This window comes from Neolamprologus brichardi, chromosome 17 (assembly GCF_056152115.1).
Source record: "Neolamprologus brichardi isolate AB-2024 chromosome 17, ASM5615211v1, whole genome shotgun sequence".
NCBI classification, from domain to species: Eukaryota; Metazoa; Chordata; class Actinopteri; order Cichliformes; family Cichlidae; genus Neolamprologus; species Neolamprologus brichardi.
The window spans coordinates 1,195,834-1,215,802 of NC_142120.1; the positions used below are offsets into that span (position 1 = coordinate 1,195,834).

Genomic DNA, 19,969 nt, shown 5'->3' on the forward strand with positions numbered 1-19,969 from the left:
AGATGTAGATTTATTTTCCCTCCTCTGTTCCTGGATTTATGTTATTTATAAATGTGCACGGCTTCCTTTCTGTTACACATTGAGAACGTTTCAAAAACGACTTGTACATGAAAGCGTCGCGCCGTCGCCCATGTTTGCTGAGGCAGGTGTGAGCTAATCACATGATTCGTAGGGGTGGGGGAAAAATGGATACTGTGTAGCATGGTGATATTTTGTTTGCTAATAATGTATGGATACAGGAACAGCAGAAATCGATATTTTGTTACAAAAAGGTTTTTGTGCTCTGACTTCAGAGCATGTTGATCCTTTTTCTGAGCAAGAATCCTGACATTCCTTCACTGTCCAAATGTGTTTAATAAACATGACAGTTTACTTATTTTAATTTAAGACATGTTTTATTTTAATTAAGTTTAAAACTTTTTTATTTAATGTAAAATTATATTTTGTTTTAATTTACTTTCAAATTCTTCAGTTGCTGAAGGGGCTGCATAGTTTTCATAAACTGCATAGTTCAGAATAGCTATAATTGTACCAGATGGTTGATTCAGTTAAGTTGGACTAGACTGTAATACAAACCGTTCAGTTTGTCAACAATCAAACTGAAATGAGAGAAAGACTGAGTGTGAGACTTTGATATTAGAGAAAATGAATATTGATAAAGTTTACCTTTATGTACAGAATCTGAATATCGCAAAATATTTTAAAAATTGCAATAATATCGTATCGTGCGTTAAGTATTGTGATAATATCGTATCGTGGGATGTGTGGTGATTCCCACCTCTAATGATTCAGCCACAAAGTAAAAACACATGTTTCCACTTTCTGCAACATTTTGAATGCAGCTACTGATACACAGAAACACACGCTGTCCAAAATCAATGTCGACTATTTTCACCTTTATTAGGTTGGCAGCAACAGCAAAAACCTTTTGACAAAATTTCAAATTAAAAAAATAGATACTGTGCAATTTAACACACTCGCCTCCTACTCGAACATCAGCCTAGGTGAGTTAACGAAAACGGGTCCACAACACCTGCCAGAACGTTTTTTGGCTGTACAGCAACAACAGATACACGCACTACATACTCATATGCAGTATATTGTATAAAGATTCAAACATAAATTAAATAAATATATAATATTTCCTTTAAACACTTTTTACTAAAAGCTTCTATCAAAGCACTTAAAAGGAAGGTGACGTAACAGCTCTGATGTTTTAATACCACTTCAGTTTGGTCAGTGTAACACAGACACACAAATCATTGATTATTAAACACTTTGATTGAAACCTCGTGCCAGGACCACGTTTCACATGACCTGCTACATGAAAGCCTACAAAGGCATGAACACGTGTGCGTCTTCATCTCCACTTTAAATGTTCTTAAACATTTTGCTCTATTTTATTTTATGTCATTATTTGCTTTCGTGTTATCGTTTGTCACCACATTGAAGATTTTACAGGTCATAATAATTTCATCTACTACCCGACTAATACGCTCCCAAAGTGAATACAAAAACACGAGCTATCAAAATAAAATATATATAGAATATTTTAAGTCTAGTATTTGACACAGTCCCTACTGTTATACCTCATATATGCCAGATCGTATGGCTGTTGGAGTTCACTTGGACATTTCTATAAATGTAGATATCAAATAGCAGAACATGGAAGTCAGAAATCACATCAACGCTGATAAAGTTATGAAACGACCCATTTTCGACCCTCTTGAACTTAAAAAGCTAAACGCAGTGACGACGTTTCCTCGGATGTTAAAGTTTCACACGGTTCGTGAAATGTTTTTAAAAAGTGCAGCATGACCATGTGATGGCAATTATTCTCGAGATAAAATACACTTTTCCTACAAAATACACCTTTAGGCACATAAAACAATCTATAATGCATTAACGTTGCATTAAAGTTGCAACTGTTTGAAATCCAACACCATCGACCAAAGTGGAGTTTTGAAGAATGTGGCGGTTCCTCTGAGGACCTGCACACATGTCCACAGCTTTTCACTTTTGCCTCATTTTTTTGGAGCATCTGCCTCCAATTTCACTTATTTGAATAACCCCAAACAAAAAATAACAGCAGTTACAGTAAACTATATGAATAAACATTATTAGTTGCTCCCGGAACAAATTGAGACTGACCACAGGCCGGTGACGACACCACAGCCTGAGGATTAATCAAGAGAGACTAAGATCTCATTACAATGATTTTAGCTTAAATTTATAGGGTGGCCAGAAAGACTAAACTGGAATGCTCACATACTCCATGTCAACGAGAATAAGACTCAGTTTTACTGGCTCTAGAGTAAAGCAGCCTTAAAATGATGGGATGATCTAGCTGCTGGACACTGGTCGGTGTCCTGCAGGGCCTCTGGAGACCTTCAAGACATGTTGACGAGGTCATTTAGCCGTTTAAATCAGCTGTGTTGGATCAAGGACATCTAAAGCCTGCAGGAGACCTCGAGGCCTGGAGCTGGACACCCCTGGTCTACACAAAGTGTCGCGCAGCAGTAGATCGGACACTTACAGTATCTGGGAGCTGTGTTTGCTGTGTCTCCTGGTTTCCTGCGTGGCCGTTATGCACTAAGGGCCTAAACCACAAACTGCTGACACGACTACAGGAGCCAAATGGTAATTTGGCTAAAGACTGCTGCTGTATTAATGTGAAATTAATATTCTCATTTGACATAAAATAAAATGCATTTTTATTTTCATTTGACAAATGAAAATAAAAATGCATTTTATACAAAGTGGAATGACTACACTACTGTGCTGAGTCAGTCTGTTATATAGATTCTCACGTCTATTTCAGAAGTGGGAGAAATAAAAGACGAGGCAAAAATAAAGCGCACCGCCAGATGACCAGCTCAACGAACAAAGACGAGGTAAACAACCAATAGCCTTAAACGTTTACACAACTGGTCACATCAATCCCAGCCCGTAATCTCAATAAGATCCTTCACGTGAGCCCCCCAAAGCACAAGAAACTTGTGACATCTTCGGCCCCACACCAGTGAGAATGTGTCAGTGGGTTCAAAGCATCCAACAGTAAAACATCTGCATCCTCAAAGCAGCTCATGAAGAAAAGACTTGGACAGTGACACTTATACTGCATCTTCGTCTGTGGGTTCACAATCCAGCTGTCATTTGTAGAAAGAAAAGATATTTATTGGCTGCTTCAAAATCATAAAGTCATGCATCAAACTGACTGAACACTCATAATGGGAACATCAGGAACGCTGAATCACTGGGGGGGGGGGGGGTTTCTGATGCTTGTGGAATACAAAGCACAGAGGGAGAGCTTGCACTATTTTACTGACTTCAGTTAAGCGTCATAGTATGAATCTATGCTAAGCCTGACGTAGCCTTTGTTCCAGTGCTTTGTAGAGGGGGGAGCACAAATCAGCTGATGATATTCAGGTCATGTTAAAGTTGTTTAACAATCTCGTACAGGCCCAATCACAGCAGCACCTGAACTCATGGACATTTGATGAGCAGCAATAAATAACTGTTACGCAATTTTGTTCATTTAAAGGTTTTAGTGCTAAAGCTGCACCGTCCCTTGGTAGATGAGATATGATCTGCATACTGTCAGAACAGAATTACATTAAGTTTACTTTCTAAGATTAGCAGCACTTATTCATGTAAAATCTTCAGCTTAAATTTCAACTGATCACCCAATCAAGGGGGGGGGGAGCAGAACACCTGACTCACTTCCTTCTTAAAAACAGTCGAAGCCATTTTCCGTCGTATTTGTCCCAGCAGCACACTGGCTGTAACATTGTAACATTTATATGGATACGTCTAATATCCACTTAGAACCTTTAAACAGGTCTGTGAGCACAACTGTAGATTACACTGTATCTACTGATGACAGACACAAAGAGCATGAAGACATCCATTAGACGGTTGCTCTGAATCACAACCACTAGCAAAGGTTAACAGACATGAAACGGTCACATTTGATTTGTGAGGAGATATCTATGAATGTTCTGGCATTTACAGTTTTGTCTTTCCGGTAGATGCGATCTCATCGATGATGTGCACAGAGATGTAAAGGCTACGAGAGCCTTCGCTGTAGAGTAAAAGCCACCGCAGAAATCTCAGTTTAGATGCTGCATTCATCTCCTTGAAAGGGTTTTAATGCAATTACCAGTGCCTGGGATAATGTCACAGTTATCAGCTAAAAAGGTTGATACAGTTATCCACTGAGCCCTGCCAATTTAACTACGAGTTAACTAGCTGCTAAGCATGCTGGGATTCTTATTTCCTCATCCTGTAGGAGACATGGCTTCAGATGGAGCACGAGTTTGCCCTCTTTCTCGGTTTAGGCTCGCCGAAGTCCCGGTCATCTGCAGCACAGTGGCTGAAGGAGCAAATGGTCTGCGAGAGCCGACGCATGCCGAGCCGGAACACGCTGTTAGACAGGCTGTAGATGACACAGTTGCAAAAGCTGTTGCTAATGGCCAGCCAGGTTGTTATGAAGGAGAGGGCAGGGCTGTCCAGCACGTGGGAGCTTTCTAGAAGAAAGTAGATTATGTAGGGCAGCCAAAGCATATAGAAAACACTGGTAATGCGAAAGAGTACCATCGCGTAGCGCCGATCCGGCCCGTGATGCCCGCCGCCATTCCCTTCACCGGCCTCCATCTCCTGGCTGGGGAAACGTGCACGTCGTTCGCTGATCTCCCTGTTGTGTTGCTGACAAATGCGGAAGATGTGGTAATAGGTAAAGCAGACCACAAGGGCAGCAGGCGCGTAGAGCAAGCACACCACGAAGCCTGTGAAGAGGGCGGAGGTGGGCCAAGAGTGTGCGCACCACTCGAAAATATCCCCGTGATAGCCCGGCTTACCCCAACCGAAGAAGGAGGGGGAGAAAATCAGGCTGGAGTAGACCCAGATGAGAGTGATGCAGCCTCGTAGGCGGCACGGCGTCACCAGCTGGTTGTAGGACAGCGGCTTGGTTATAGCCAGGTACCGGTCCACGCTGATGCAGGCCAAGCAGGCCATTGAAACACTCTTCAGAACAGAGATGACGTAGCTGAAAACTTGGCATGTGACTGGCTCCTGGACACTGGTTGGGTAGTGGAGTAACGACAGGGTGGGCACCAAGCAGCTGAGCCCCACCAGCAGGTCGGCGTAGGCCATGGTCTGGATGAAGTAGCTGGTGGTGTAGTGGTGCAGCAGAGGGGCGCAGTGGAACACAAAGATCACCGTCAAGTTCCCGGCAATAATCAGCACAGTTAGCAGCACGATGACAGCGGTCTCCAGAATACAAGCATCCAGGCCTCCGTTCAGCCCCCAGCCCAAGGGGCAGGAGTGGTTCGAGGCCCTGCCAGGAACCGAGCCTCCATGGCTGATGTTGGCAGTGATCGAAGGGTCTGTTGTCAGTTCAGACTGGTTCATTGTTCTGGGTCAGGACTGCGGCGTGTCACCCATAAAGGCAGCTGGGCCCAAACTGGAGATTCTCCTGCCTCCCTCCTGTTTTTCGCCAGGCGTCTGCAGCCGATCTCAGTTCACAGAGCTCAACATGCTCCCTGGCGTGCCCACGCTTTCGTTCGCCTTACTCTCATGTCGCTGCTCGGTCTCGATCAAATGAACGCAGACTGGAGGAAAATCAATGCAGCCGCCAGCAGCGTAGGACAACCCGTTCGCCTCTCCTTTCCAATAATGCATGGTCAGTGGAAGTAGTGGGTGGGCAGCGGTCAGTAGTATGAAGAAAGGTGCATTCCTTCAGTAAACCTAAAGCTTCGGCCAGCACGTATCCCGGCGGTGAGCTCACTCGCCGCTCTGCCTTGCAGTCGGTGGCCTCATCGTCTGATTTAAATGAGAGTTGCCACCAGGAGGCTGAGGGCAGGAGATGTCCTCGCAAGGGCAGAGAGCAAAGATGATGCGAGGGAGGAAATCACACAAGGTTAAAGCACGAAGTCCAAAGCTCCACTCATCACATCAAACAAATATGGAGCTCCTTAAGAACAGCTGAGATTTTCTGGGTGCTGCTGTGGCTCCAAAACACATTTTAGGTCATCGCTATGTTTAATTAAAGCATCAGCGACGTATAAGTAAATTCATTTCTTTAAATCAAACCTTTATTACAATCCAAAGTCTCACTGTGTGCCAGAGTGTTTACTATGTGACCGCAGGCTTCCCTTATTTTGGTGGTCCTCCGGCCAGTGTCTGGAGCCCGTGTATGCCCAGCTATTGTCTGAATCAAAACACAGACACGGGCTAGAACAACATGGGGATCTCCGCGGGAGATAATGTCACAGCTCTCTCAGCACACACAGTGGTGAGGGGAAATGTGTTTACAAGGCATCCCTAGGCAGCATGAGGTAAAGCATCCCAACGTCCAGATGACTTCTGCCGACGATGTGAAGTTTAAATCCAAATGTGCAAACTTGCCTCTCAGCGTTCTGGACTGCAAGTTGTGAAAAAGACGAACCAACGTAAGAGTCGAGCGGCTGATGAGCGTTTGATGTCAGACTCCCGTGCAGGCAGACGTGAGGACTTTCCAGGAGAAATGAGAGGCCACCTGAATAACTCAGCGCTCCAATCACTTTGACTCCACAGCAATCCTGTCGCAGACACTTGCAGAGAGGGGAATGAATCGACAGTCGGCTTATTTACCCAACAAATCCCGACACTTCCATTTTCATTGTGGTGTTCTTGAAAATCTGGCAGCACGTAGAAGGGCTCGGGACCTTGTCCTCAAGTGCTTAATGCAGCCGCAGATTTTCCAAGTTGCCTTAGTCCTTTCAAGTGTTGTGGAGGGGGTCCAACTCTTCTCTCAGTACAGCTGTCGCCTGAACAAAACACTGACGGTACAACAAAAGGGAATCCGCTCCAGCAGCATAAAGAGAAGAAAAGTCCCAGTCGGAGTCCCGGTCTCTTTTTGAAAATGCTCCCTTTTATTTTGGATAAGCAGAAAAAAAACCAAAACGTTTTTAATTAATAATTCCTCCGATCCTGGCACACTGAAGGATGTGAATGCATCTGTCCAAAGCAGCAAGTAAAAATGAAAGGCAAAAAAAGGGGGGGGGATGACTGCGCTGATGGAAATGAGTTAAATCTGCAGCGAGAGAAGCGAGGGGATGGAGAGTCCCTCAGCCCTGGTGCAGTGAGGAGAGATGCTGTGACTGGCTTACACTTCCCTCCCTCCCTCACCACACAATCTCTCTAGCTTGCACACTCCAGTCTCTCTCTCCACACACACACTCACACACACACTCACACACACTCCCTCCTCCTCGCTGCTCACAGCCCTGCCTCCTCCCCTCCCAGCTGCACCTGAGGCTCCCTGCCACATTATCCTGCCTCAGACTGGCTTTCTCCCAGAGGTACATTTGGATACATTTCCTATTTACATATCACTTATCTCTCAAACTCCATTTCTATTAAGTGAAGCTCTTCTCACTTTTTCTCCCTTCAGCCCTTCATTGCACACATACCATAAACATACACTTTCACATTTTAACTGCAGTTGAGCAGCTTTATGTATTTAAAAACAAAACAAACAAAAACTACTAAAAATATTCAAATTTCATAACATCGGTGAGTCATAATATGTACAGTGTTCGGTCTCAGCTTGCCACAAACAAAGTGTACATAATGTACATGAACACTCAGTTAACCTCCAGTATGATAAGAAGCATCTTAATTATTGGAAAATGCATCTTCTGCATTATCCAAACAGACTCCAGGTTTCTTTTCTTTATTTACCAACAGCTCAGCACACTTATCTCTGCCCCTTAGTTACAGTTGCCAGGTGTTTCAGCCAGTTGGGAGCATCCTGAAAGGGATCGAGTGACAGTAAATTGGCTAATCTAAAGAGTGGATGGAAAGAAACCTGCCAGCACCATGCATACACAACTGAAACTTTGTTAATATTACTGAGAAACCATTAAAGTCATTGAGTGGTCATTTTGACAGGAAAGTGTTTTACTGCACACATCTAGAAAACAACTTTAATGACTCTGGAAAACAAACCGACACATTAACGTCTGAACGGAGCAACCGTGGCGTGGACTGAAATAAGCCAGCGAGCGAGCACGGTTACTGTGAAGCATATGAGCTCAGCTCAGCTGTTATATTAAAAAATAATAATAAAAATCTACAATAGGCCAAAGCCACACAGAGCGACAGAACAAACAAATGCATCACCTGAATAAAACGGGGGGATGCAGCTTCAAGAAACACTGCTATTGAGATATAATGGTAAATGTGTATGATCTTATGATAATAGGAGCTCCTGCGATTTCATTTCTTCAGTAATGCAGCAGCTTATGACAGGACAAAGCTGAAGAAAGGCTTGATGACTTTAAACAGATTATAGCTCATGGGGTCAAAACAGAACGTAAGAGTTTCTCATTGTAAATATTTCTGTTTATATTAGTAATTATAACCTATAAGCTTGTCCACGCATTTATCACATCCAGACTGGACGACTGTAACTGCCTCTACTCGGCCCTCCAACACTCTTCTCTTTGCCGGCTTCAGTTAATTCAAAATGCAGCTGCGCGCCTTTTAACAGATATGAGAATCTATGAACACATCACTCCAATTTTAGCCAAACTACATTGGCTCCTTATTAAAAGTGAACAAAAGAATTTTAAAATCTATACGATATTTAACATTCTGAATAATTTAGCGCCCAGCTATCTTTCTGAACTCCTCCACTTATACAATCCCAACAGAGCACTTAGATCGTCCAATCACAGGCTCCCAGCACAACCTAGGACTCGAATCAAGTCGAGAGGTGACCGGGCCGTTGCAACCGTGGCACCCAGACTCTAGAATAACCTCCCTGTTCATGTTCGTACTGCCGAGTCGATCCAGTCTTTTAAATCACGTCTTAAAACTCATCTTTTTACTTTGGCTTTTGATTCTAACAGGTTACTGTTCTAGCTTGTTGTGTTGTTACCTATTGTTTGTTGTCCTGTTTTATTGTTTGTTTTAATTGTCTCATGCTTTTACTGACTGTGAAGCACATTGTTGTTTTAATATGTGCTACATAAATAAATTTTAATTTGATTTGATAAACTACGACATCATTCATGATTATTAAATCAATTTTAGTATTTGACTTTAATAGTAGCGTAATGTCTAAACCCTCATTTTTAAGGTGACATCAAGTCTATCAGAAAGTGCACCACAATTAACTTTGACTTGAGGTTGCAAAGACAGGCAGTGGGAAATAACATCATACTGAATACACTATTTATTTGGTAACGCTATGTTGTTAGCCGTTACTCTAGAAAACTGTTACAATTTGACTAAATATAGACGTCGGTATGCTCGAGTCAAAATGAGACTCGATTCTACTGAAACAGGTCAATAAACTCAAAAAACTAAAATAGATCAGGTGACGTTCAGGTTGTGCTGTGACCGTGGAAGGAGCCAGTCAATGGAGATCTCTCATCACAGCGCTCTTTACCTTTGGAGGTGGACACTGATGAAAAACACGACCAGAAGGCCACCGTTAATAATTCATTCTGCTCCAAAACAAAGCCAGCGGGGCCACTTGGAAACAAAGGCGGAGGCTGATTCACCTTTCACTGCTTCCCAGCATCCCTCCCTCCTCCATGCCTGGGCTCCTGCTGATTTCAGTCTAAACAGCAATGTACCAGCATAAGCAGGGAGTTTATATCTACATTAAAAGGTGTTTGGCCTGGTGGTTTATCCAGAGCGCGGTAAAGAAAGCAGCAGGCTGTTCGCCGTTACATTCAACACACCAATTAATCACTTCATCCCTACAACAAAAATAAAGTAGCAACAACTACTTTGTTCTCCCTCTTACAAACAGAACTCTGCAAATGGTGTTTTTAAACAGGACGTCCCTTGTTGAGTCTCGAAGTTCAAGGATATGAAATAAGATTTTGTTGATTATACTAAATGATTCCATCCCAGAGCAGCTTTAAGTTTTATCTCACTTAATCTGCAGATAAACAACATTACTGCTGTATCCTGACAAATCACATGTAAGATTAATCTAACACCCAGATGAAAACGCTGTTCATTGCAGGTCGTTCAGATTTATTGAGGTGATACGAGCTGCTGCGACTCTGCAGTGGAGGCAAAGACACAGAGCACTGAGGGCTGGACAAAGAAGTGACCAGAGATGAGGTTGGCTAAAAATGCGGGCGTCATATCAGTGTCAGCACAGACGGCCGATGCAATTATCACTGTACAGCAGCAAAACTCCAAAATCATTTTATGCACTTTGGCATGGCAACTTAATTTCACTCAATACTAAAAATTCTGCATCTAATCAGACGTGTCCAAACGGCCCCACATTAACATTACTGATTACATAATTTCAGCTGCGCACACACACACACACACACACACACACACACACACACACACACACAGAGCAAAGGGTCCTCAGTAAACATCAAATCTGTCATCGAGTCAGTTTTTAGCGAACCTTCAGTAACTACAGAAATGATACCGATGTTTCTGACACTGTGGATCAGAGGCAGCACATCCTCAACGGTTTTCCTACTGTGGAAACTGTCGGTGAATGGAGACTGGAAACTGCATTATGGACAGGCTCACAGACCCGAGGAGGGAGAGTGCTGTGAATAGACCTATATTGTAGGAAGCGGTGTTGCTTGGCTGTACTGCAGACGTGCAGCTGTTCTCTACAGATACTATAAAGGAGGACGGGACAGCGAGGCGAGTGTGTACGAATTAGGGCTGCCACAAACGATTATTTTGATAGTCGACTAGTCACCGATTACTTTTGCATTAGTCGACTAATCAGATCATCATCCATTGTACATAAAACTACAGCTTATTGCACCAGCAGCATCTGCTCTTATATAACTATCATTAGCTTACAGCTTGAAGTGTTTAAGGTGCTAACTAAAAATAAAGACAAGATGGTAGTTTATTAAATTTTAATTAAATGTGCAGATTGCTTTGGTGGAGTTTAATAAACTCAGCCGATTTACTCAGGAACAAATAAAATACTGAAAAAGCCAAACAATAACATTTTTAAGTTATCTAAGTGACTTATATATCATGTTTAACCTGAGTAGCGAAAGACGGCGGTGGGTTTGAAAACGATTAGCCGGGAGTGTTCTCAAGGCTCTAGTTAGCCTAGCCCCCGGCTAGCTATCGAGCTAGTGGGTAACAGACGTCCCCGAAAACGTCGGAGCGCTTTTGAAAATATGTGGTGTCTTGATAAACTGAGCAGATATTTGAGGTTTACACAGCTACATTCTCGCCTGAAAATATGTTAAACGTTTATTTTGTGACCCAGAAAGAATAATAAGAGTAATATTAAAACTAACTAGCTGCCGCCATTGTTGGAAACTGAGCTGGGCTGCGCTATGAATTCTGGGACACAGCTTCTTCTTCTTCGGGGTTTAACGGCAGCTGGTATCCTTGTACATGCAGTGCTGCCATCTTCTGTTTCAGTCCGTTATTACACTCTTAAATCCTACTACTTATTCCTGCGTCTTTTGTGATCTTACAAAGCTTCAAACGACGCGTCGACTATTAAATTAGTCGTCGACGATTTTGATAGTCGACGTAATCGTGACTAGTTGACTAATCGTGGCAGCCCTAGTATGAATGTGTGCGAGAGGCTTTGATTGGCTGACACCACCACAGGGATTTGTCTTTCAGACATAAGTGATGGGAAACCTCAAACTTCAAGGGTGAAAACTTATCGTCAGTATGAAAATGTCAACATATATAAAAGATGAGAGAAAAGCTTTCACTAATACTGAAATACTGTATGTGTGCACAAACTGGAAAACTCAGGATCACATGACAACAAAATGAATGTATGTTAGTGAAATAAGACGTGGATTTCTCTTCAAACCGTGCAGCGGTCGCCACGGTGACTATGTGAAATCCATAAACAACCACTGCAGGTTTCAAAGGCAGAACAGTAACTCATTAAGCGAAGGAAGACTGAGACAAAGGCTAAAGGAGACACAGAATTGTCATGGAGATAACTTCAAGCAAAGAAAAGTCTGTTGACCCTCACAGTTACCATGGCAGCCTCTCTTATGTACATTGTGCTCTCTGTAGCTTTATGAGAGTTATTAGGCGTGGGTGTAGTATTATTCCAGACTGGCTGCTTGGCTGATGCTACCTTTGATTACACAGACTTTATATGTCATCACTGAGCTGGCTGCTCACCGAAATGGAAAGCGCCTTAGAAGTGCTGGGAGGAAACCAGGTAAGATCAGGGAAATAAAAGACACACAGAAAAAGCTCATCGTCACAGACGAGGTTAAACACGCTGCACGTCTTCAGCGGTCCACCCTCTTTTGTTTTTTTAAGGAAAATGGGTGCAAGAATTTGTTGAAATGTTGGGCTCGACATTAGAGCAGCTTCAGGTGACCAGTTTTATTTCTATAGGATCTAATGACAACATCGAAGTGAAATAGTTATAATTGAATTACACGTCAATAACAAAGTTACAGAGAGGAACAAACTGCTTTTGCAAAGCTAGCTTGATTGAGTTTGGTGCCTTTCTATGAATGAATAATTCACAGCTCAGTGTTTAGCAGCTTTGAAATGTCCTGCGATGGTCAAGCTGAGGTCCTGCCTGCTGTTCCCCTCCATGCTTCCATTACAGCTTTCAAAGCTAAGACGCGATCCCGGCGTCTGGTTTTTGGGATGGCAGGACTGGAAATAGCCGGCTGAGCTTTTTTAAGCTGTGGGTTCAAGCGTGGCGGCACACCTTGGGCTTGTTCGGCTCTGGGGACATGAAAAGGTTGTTCAAATGTCACCGGCAACCCCCCGTTCCCCACCTCAAACACAGCGCTGCGCCAGCCCAGAAAGTTATTTGTGAATGTCTCAGATGCCCCGAGGCCACAGTGTGCATTTGCGACTCTGTGTGTGACGACTGTAAATGAGAGCAGTGCAACACTTAAGTGTATTGCAAGTATCGCGCTATTATACGAGCACGCCACGGGTCACATGCTGCTAAATGCTGAGTAGATTAGTGGTTTGGAAATAGATTTTTCCACAGGTCCATAACACGGCTCCTGGTGATACACGGTGCTGAGCGTTAAAGGTCCAGAAAGGTATAAACGAGCTCCACATCACCTTCATGTTGCTGGTCTTTGCCTCTCTTCCCTCCCCGCTACATCTTCCCTCAGCTCCATTCATTTGGTGCAGCTATTAATAGCCCGACCAACCGCCTATCAATACCATCACTACTCCAGCAAGACAGAAGATGTGGGCGTAGCCAAGCCAGCGCAATGAGCTGAACAACAGAAGCTTAGTCTTATGTAACAGGAGCATAGGAGACAGAGGGGCACAGGGAACAAATGCTAAGAAGAGCAAGAAGACGAAAAAGACAGACGAGGGATAAAGACAACAGGAAAAGAAGGAGCAGAGATATCCACACAGCAGTGAAAGTCACCATCCTGGCATTTGCACGCGGTCCCTTTCTCCCTTCAGTCACTAAAACCTAATATTTGTGGGTTCACACTCTTTGCCGGCTCAATTTTCCACGCTTCATGTCGACACCCCTATTGCTTTCTCTCTGTTAGTGCTTATTGATCGAGGCAGGTGCTTTCACTGTGCTGCAAAGAGAAAAAACTATTTTATTACCAATGAAACTGAAGATCTCCATCCTTCTGTCGCCGCGTTTAGGTACAGTTGGGCGCTCGACTTCCTCGTTTATAAGAAGTTAAGATCAGATGAAACTATAACAGAAGTATGTAAATAAAGCCACAGTTAAATGGCACATTATGAAAAAGAAAGCCTGGAGAGCCAGCGTGACGCTGCAGCTCCCTTCAAGCCCGTGTGTTCTACCTGAACGCAGCCAGAACAACAATAGTTAAATACTAAAGGTCCAAAAATTCACTTTGAATTCCTGCGAGCTCCGTGGGAGGCCAAAGGGCAGCACGAGCCGGCACAGTCCCGAGACGGCGCCGCGTGCGTTTAAATGTCACCGCTAAATTACAGCCTTCTCCGACTGGACACACAGTTCAGCTGTAACGAAAGCGTTGGTGAGACGCAGATTTGTACGCAGTACAGAAACACGTTTCCTCATTCGCTCTCATCGCACTGACGAGATCTCGTAACGACTCACACCCGTCGTCTGGTTTTCACTTAAGCACGGCAAAAATGGCGGCTACAGCTAACAGCGTGGAAGTACGACATCGACACAAAGAAAACACTCTCACGGTTCATGTTCACAGGAGGAATGTGCTGACGTCAGATCTTAGGGTCAAATATAATGAAAACCGTGGATGTTGCTGCCTCGCGGCGCTGAGCGAGGATGTGAGGACGTCTTACGTCAGTGTTTCTTTTAGAAATGCACTCTTATTAGCAGCTGTCCATCCCTGCTGTGTGCGCGTTTACCTTGGTGATGAGGATGCGGTAGTGCTCAAGCAGGTCATGGTTGTCGTGGCAACCAGCCAGCAGCTGCCAGACTTCAGCTCTGAGTGGCTCAGGAATGCCGCTGCGGACCAATGAGGACAAACCTTTCGGGCGAGTGGACAGGTTCCCATGCCTGATACACACACACACACACACACACACACAAACACACACACATTATTTTACAATGTCGATTCAGCCACTTGAACTTTGACCTTACGTGCAGCTCTTTGACAATCACTTCTTTGCTGTGACGCAACAGGAGCTTTAATTTTGCACCTTTATCTTAATGATAAAGAATCAACAACATGCGCTTCACCTGCTGCTGTGCTACAATAACTCAGCTTCACTCAGGTTACTGATGTTTTGCTTTATTACAGCAGCAGTGATCAAATGTCATGAAACTATTTCACTAACAGCAGAAAGTGCAGCACTGATGTGCATCAGCACGAAAAACACACTGTCATCTCTTTTTAATGATGCTTGAAATATTCTCCTGACACATTCATTGAAGGCGTATGAAGGCACTTCCCCAACAAAATTCACTTCGTGATGTCGACGCAGCTGAAAGACAAACGGGCCGAGGACTCAAAGCGTCTCTTATTCACTTTCTAACGACGGCGTCTGAAGCTGAATTTGTCAGCAGCAGTTACTGTAACAATGTAACAAACGCTTTTTGTTGCAACACATTAATTAAAAAGTAACAAATAAAAACTTTTTTTGTTAAACTGGCCGTTCTATTAGGCGCCGCTTTAGCTCGCTGCATTTGGAGTTGGGACAAAGACCAGGGTAATTCATTAAAATGTCTCAGCTGTAGTTCGAGTAGGTCAGGGGGTCAAACTCAAATACACAGTGGGCCAAAACTGGAACAAAGTCGCGAGCTAACATTGATATTTATTGAAAAAAATCTTCCTCCAGATTTAAGAATGAATCTTTTCTTATGGACTCAAACACGTTTTGTTGAAAAACTGAATATGGAACAAGCAAAGCTTAATACTAAACAATATATATATTAGCTGTATAATACCAGTAGGCCAGCTCTAATAGTAATCTGGTATGGCTTCGCGGGCCAAATGTAATTAGGCTGCGGGCCAAATTTGGCCCACGGGCCAGAGTTTGACACCTATGGAGTAGGTGATCCATAAAAACTGGGATCATAAAACAGACAAGGTGCTGTCGTGGAAATCACACCGTGTATGAGGCAAAGTGGAGCCGACTTTTCTGCACAAGAGGAAGCTTGGATTTTGGATTTTAAGGAGGAGCGAACGATTCTAAATGTTCTGCACTTTCTTTAATATCTGACCAAACAACTAAAAGCTGCAGTCAGTCCAGCTGGAAACACTTGGCTGTACGAATCAAGCTTAACGTTTTAAAATCAATAAAAACTGGGATTTAACATGAGCCTAAACGGACAATTTCCTTTAGTTTTACCTATTTTTCAATCATCGAGAGTAGGAATGCACCGATACCGGTATCTGGTATCGGCCTCGATACCACATTTTCTAAAGTACTCGTTAAAAGTCCCCCGATACCGAGGACCGATACCACGGTCTGAGACCTGTCTATGTTTGAGCGGCATGTAAGGGGTTAATCACAGGCGCGAGTGCCCGCCCCCAGGCCCCGAGTGCCCGCCCCCAGGCCCCAACGAACAAATTTAAAATTAAATTTTGTTTTTTTATAATTATTTATTCTGTAATATGTTGCATACAACATGCTTTTCATTTTAAATAAATGTTCTTAATTCCAAACTAGTCCCTTGTTTGTTTGTTTTTTGTTAAATTATAGGACTAAAGCTGTTACCTGTAAATTTAAATCATGTTTTTATTAAGTACTCGGTATCGGCGAGTACTGAAATGCAAGTACTCGTACTCGTATCCAAAAAAGTGGTATCGGTGCATCCCTAATCGAGAGTTTTCTTCAACCTGCATCACAATCTTAGCAGCAGTCAAGCTACAGATGAAGGTTCATTGCCCTCAGCTGAAGCAGACTGCCACCCAGCTATTGTCACGCTGGGTCAGTTGAATTGTGGGTACTGTGATCTCTATGGTGCATCTCTTCCACTGCTTAGTGCCACTTCACATATTTTGTCACATTTTTGCCTCACCATCTATTGAGGATTCCTCCCCAGGACTCGAGGATTTTCTCAGGACAGTCTTTGGAAACGTCGCCGGTTCCACTGGAAATTTCACTGTCGCTATCTGCAAGACACAGAACAGGACGCCGGTGAAGTAGAGGTTCACGATCCATCGCAATGCACGGGTCACGTTAACGTGTAACATACAGAAAGAAAGTAATGAGAGTTGCAATCAACTGAGAAGTCGAGCTAGTAAAACAATATTAATGTGTGTTAGGAGCAGTGTTGTTCAAGTTACTTGAAAAAAGTAATCAGTAACTAATTACTGATTACTTCCCCAAACAAGTAATCCCGTTACTTTACTGATTACTTATTTTCAAAAGTAATTAATTACTTAGTTACTTTTTAAAAACACGATTTACAACCTGAATAGGTGATAAAGTGATAGATCTTTCAGCCCAATTCTACTTTTTCTGCATAATCATCATACAAAATGTAATCAAATGGAAAAGTCTCTTTTTAAAACTTGTTTTATTAGTTTTAATCTTTTAACTTTATGCATCAAGCAAACATTAAATTATCTGCAACATTCTCTGACTGGAAGAAATTAGTTTAACATTTAAACCTATTTTCTGCACATTCCAGCACATAAAATAAAATATTTTTTGTGTTTACACTCAGTCTTTCAAATAGATGCAAGTAAAACACAGCAGAAAATAAATAAAGTCAAAGACTAGCGGTCCTGTTGCTCTATTTTCACCTGTAAAGCAGGAGTGGGGTAGGCGGAGGGTTACCCTGGTGCAGGTGTGCAGCGGTCAGTGGAAGAATCCGCGAGTTTCTCTGTGAGTTTCCCATTACGTCGTAGCTACTCGGAGCTTGTTTGGAAGTTTAGGGGTTTTTTCGCTGTAAAAAGAAGTTTTCTTCCCACGCACAACGGACACTAATGTTTTTGTCACTTTTTATGGAATCAAACTCAAAGTAAGGTCAGTACTTCCACGCTTTAAACGCTGCACGCTCATACTCTCTCTGCACTCGATATATGATCCATTGTTGATCTGCACACAGCTGTTGTCACAAACGTCGCACTCGCTTACGTCACTGTCATGAGACATTCTCGCAAAAAAATCACGGTTTTAGTAACGCAGTAACGCAGCGTTCCTACGGGAAAGTAACGGTAATCTAATTACCGTTTTTGCAATAGTAATCTCTTACTTTACTCGTTACTTGAAAAAAGTAATCGGATTACAGTAACGTGTTACTGCCCATCTCTGGTTAGGAGCATGTATACCTTTGTATACCTGAGCATGCCGTTACAGAGACAAACATCTTGACCTTTAACTCCAGGTGAAGCTGAATGTGTCGACAGTTTGCGTTTGAGCATTTTTCCACCTACCAGGAGCGCTGTGACTGTTTCTGTGACTGCTGTGCAAGAGCCAGGCAGATGAGATATTCTCTCCGATATCTGCACCCAACTAATAAATCCATATTAAGCTACTCTGCACATTTTCAAACCTGTTAATATTGATCTCACAGTTTAAATGGAGGAAGGAGTGCCTGTGCAGCGCCTACACCTTCCATTATTGCCGTTCTTCTGCCTGATGGTTCGTGAGGCAGACAAGAAGCAATCAGCACGGCACTTGTGTTTAGATGCAGAAGCACTAATTGACTGTCTGGCCTGCTCTGCTGCTGATCCCCACACAGGAAGCACTCACGAGAGCAAACGCACAGATCCACACTGCATGTTGTGATACGGACGTGGCGTCTGCTGCACAGAAACAGGTGCTGACAGATGCACGCACTAGAGGGCGCCTTACTTCATTATGGAGCTTCATGATTATTCATACAGTTTTATATTGTTTAACGGTGAACTAGAAACAAAACGAGAGGACAAAACTAAAAGAAAAGTGTTTCCTTACATAGAAAATAATTTTTTAAAAAGGTAAAATTAACGTTGAACCAAAAAAAACTTAACATCAACTTAATGGTGATGAGTCCCACTATGTGTCCAAAAATGAAGACCTGTCATAGTTTCTTTCATGATATCACAGAGATGAAAATGACAGGGTAAGTGTCGGGCTGACATTTTCTGTGCAGCCACTACACCGACTGCACTGCTGCTCCTATATGTCCTCAAAGCCTTCAGCAGAAGCTTTTCAGGTCTTTATAAATGCTTGATGAGTCCTTTCAAACGGCTCAGACGCAGCACAAAGCAGCTACCTCTGTCCTCAGATTTTCCAAGGCCAGGAAGCGCAAATGCATTCCAACTGCCGGCGCACTGAAGACGAAGGCCATTACCTTTACCTTTTAATCTGCAGACGGGGCTGCACACTGACTGAGGGATTCATGTCATGTTGAAAGCACTAATGGATTAGTTCGTCTATGTTAAAGCAAGCAGAAATGTCCAGTTAACAGCATGAAGATGGTTTAAATTCCATCTTTTACTCTAATGAACTACAAACCTAACATGACAGCAGTGCAGTGAACAGATCAAGCCTCGACTGATCACAGTGTTACATTTTGTAACAAATAAGTGATAAACCAAAGGAACATGAAGTGATTGTTTGATAAAAACACACACGGATGCACAGAAAAAGTATGATGTGAAAGAAAAGCAAAGAAAAGCAGCTTTGGGGCCATCGTCCACATTGTAGCGAGGGCTGTGGGGGCCCACAGCAGTGGCATCTACACCCCGACTGCATTCATTTCTGCACACAATGGGGCTGACCTCCACCTCCACGGCCCCGAGCGCCTCCAATTTTCAGCTCTGGGGGAGAAGCGGGGCGTTATAAAAAGGCCCTTTCAAAGGCTCTCAGCACTGGATGCCTGGGTGGCTTCAACGAGTCGGCAGACGGACACAGGAAATACAATTTTTGTCTTCCGTTCAAGGAGGAGAGAAACTTCGATTTCACTTCAGCTTTGAGAGTAAATCACATAAAACTGTATTACATTAAACGTTTTTGGTTTGCCGTGTAGATGGAACCTGCTGACGTGTAAACCTGAGAGGTTAGTGGGAGTGTGAGGATCACAGTGAGAGCCATGATCTGCATCTACAGTAGAGTGCTCTTTTCAACGCAGAGCCATGAGTTGCCGTTGCTGCTACATTACTAAAAGGAGCACGATGAAGATGCTGGCCCTTCTCACCCGGGTGAACAGTGTCGTACAACAAAGCGACATCATATTCGCTGCTTTGGTGCAATTTCAGCCAGTTACGCGTCTCCTGGTTTCTGTAACCCGGTGCATTGTGCCACTGTTGCTGGGTCAAAGGTCGGCTGAGTGACTGCTGGAGGTTGCGACCTGGTGAAATCGGTCACAGAGAGGGTGCACCTTCAAGCGGCCTGCATGAAAAAGGCCGACTTGTCTGCAAACATCCTCGACATACGCTGAGCTACAGTGAAACTTCAACACTGCAATGGTCCCCGTTTGCTGTTTGCAGCACTGCAGTTAAACGGATTTAACTGAGCAGCTGATGTTTAAACATGTGTGTAAATATAGGCTGAGAATTAAGTAAAGTTAGGTCAGCAACACATTTAACCT

General features: G+C 43.3%; 2 protein-coding genes across 3 annotated transcripts in view; both read right to left on the reverse strand.

Moving 5' to 3' along the window:
* rabgap1l (RAB GTPase activating protein 1-like) overlaps positions 1 to 19,969 on the reverse strand; it is a 106,915-nt gene that overhangs the window by 66,456 nt on the left and 20,490 nt on the right. For both annotated transcript variants that reach the window (XM_087830280.1, XM_087830279.1), the window contains exons 12-13: positions 16,466 to 16,559; positions 14,344 to 14,494 (exon numbers count right to left, since the gene is read on the reverse strand). In XM_087830280.1, coding sequence (XP_087686406.1) covers positions 14,344 to 14,494; positions 16,466 to 16,559 — 245 coding nt within the window. The remainder of the gene's footprint in view (positions 1 to 14,343; positions 14,495 to 16,465; positions 16,560 to 19,969) is intronic.
* Positions 129 to 5,948, reverse strand: gpr52 (G protein-coupled receptor 52). The gene has a single exon (XM_087830803.1). It carries the CDS (start codon positions 5,410 to 5,412, stop codon positions 4,303 to 4,305), a length of 1,110 nt encoding a protein of 369 aa, XP_087686929.1. The 5' UTR covers positions 5,413 to 5,948; the 3' UTR covers positions 129 to 4,302.

Bases quoted from the DNA above. Each gene is read 5' to 3' on its own strand.
- gpr52 (XM_087830803.1), bottom strand. From the start codon at position 5,412: ATGAACCAGTCTGAACTGACAACAGACCCTTCGATCACTGCCAACATC.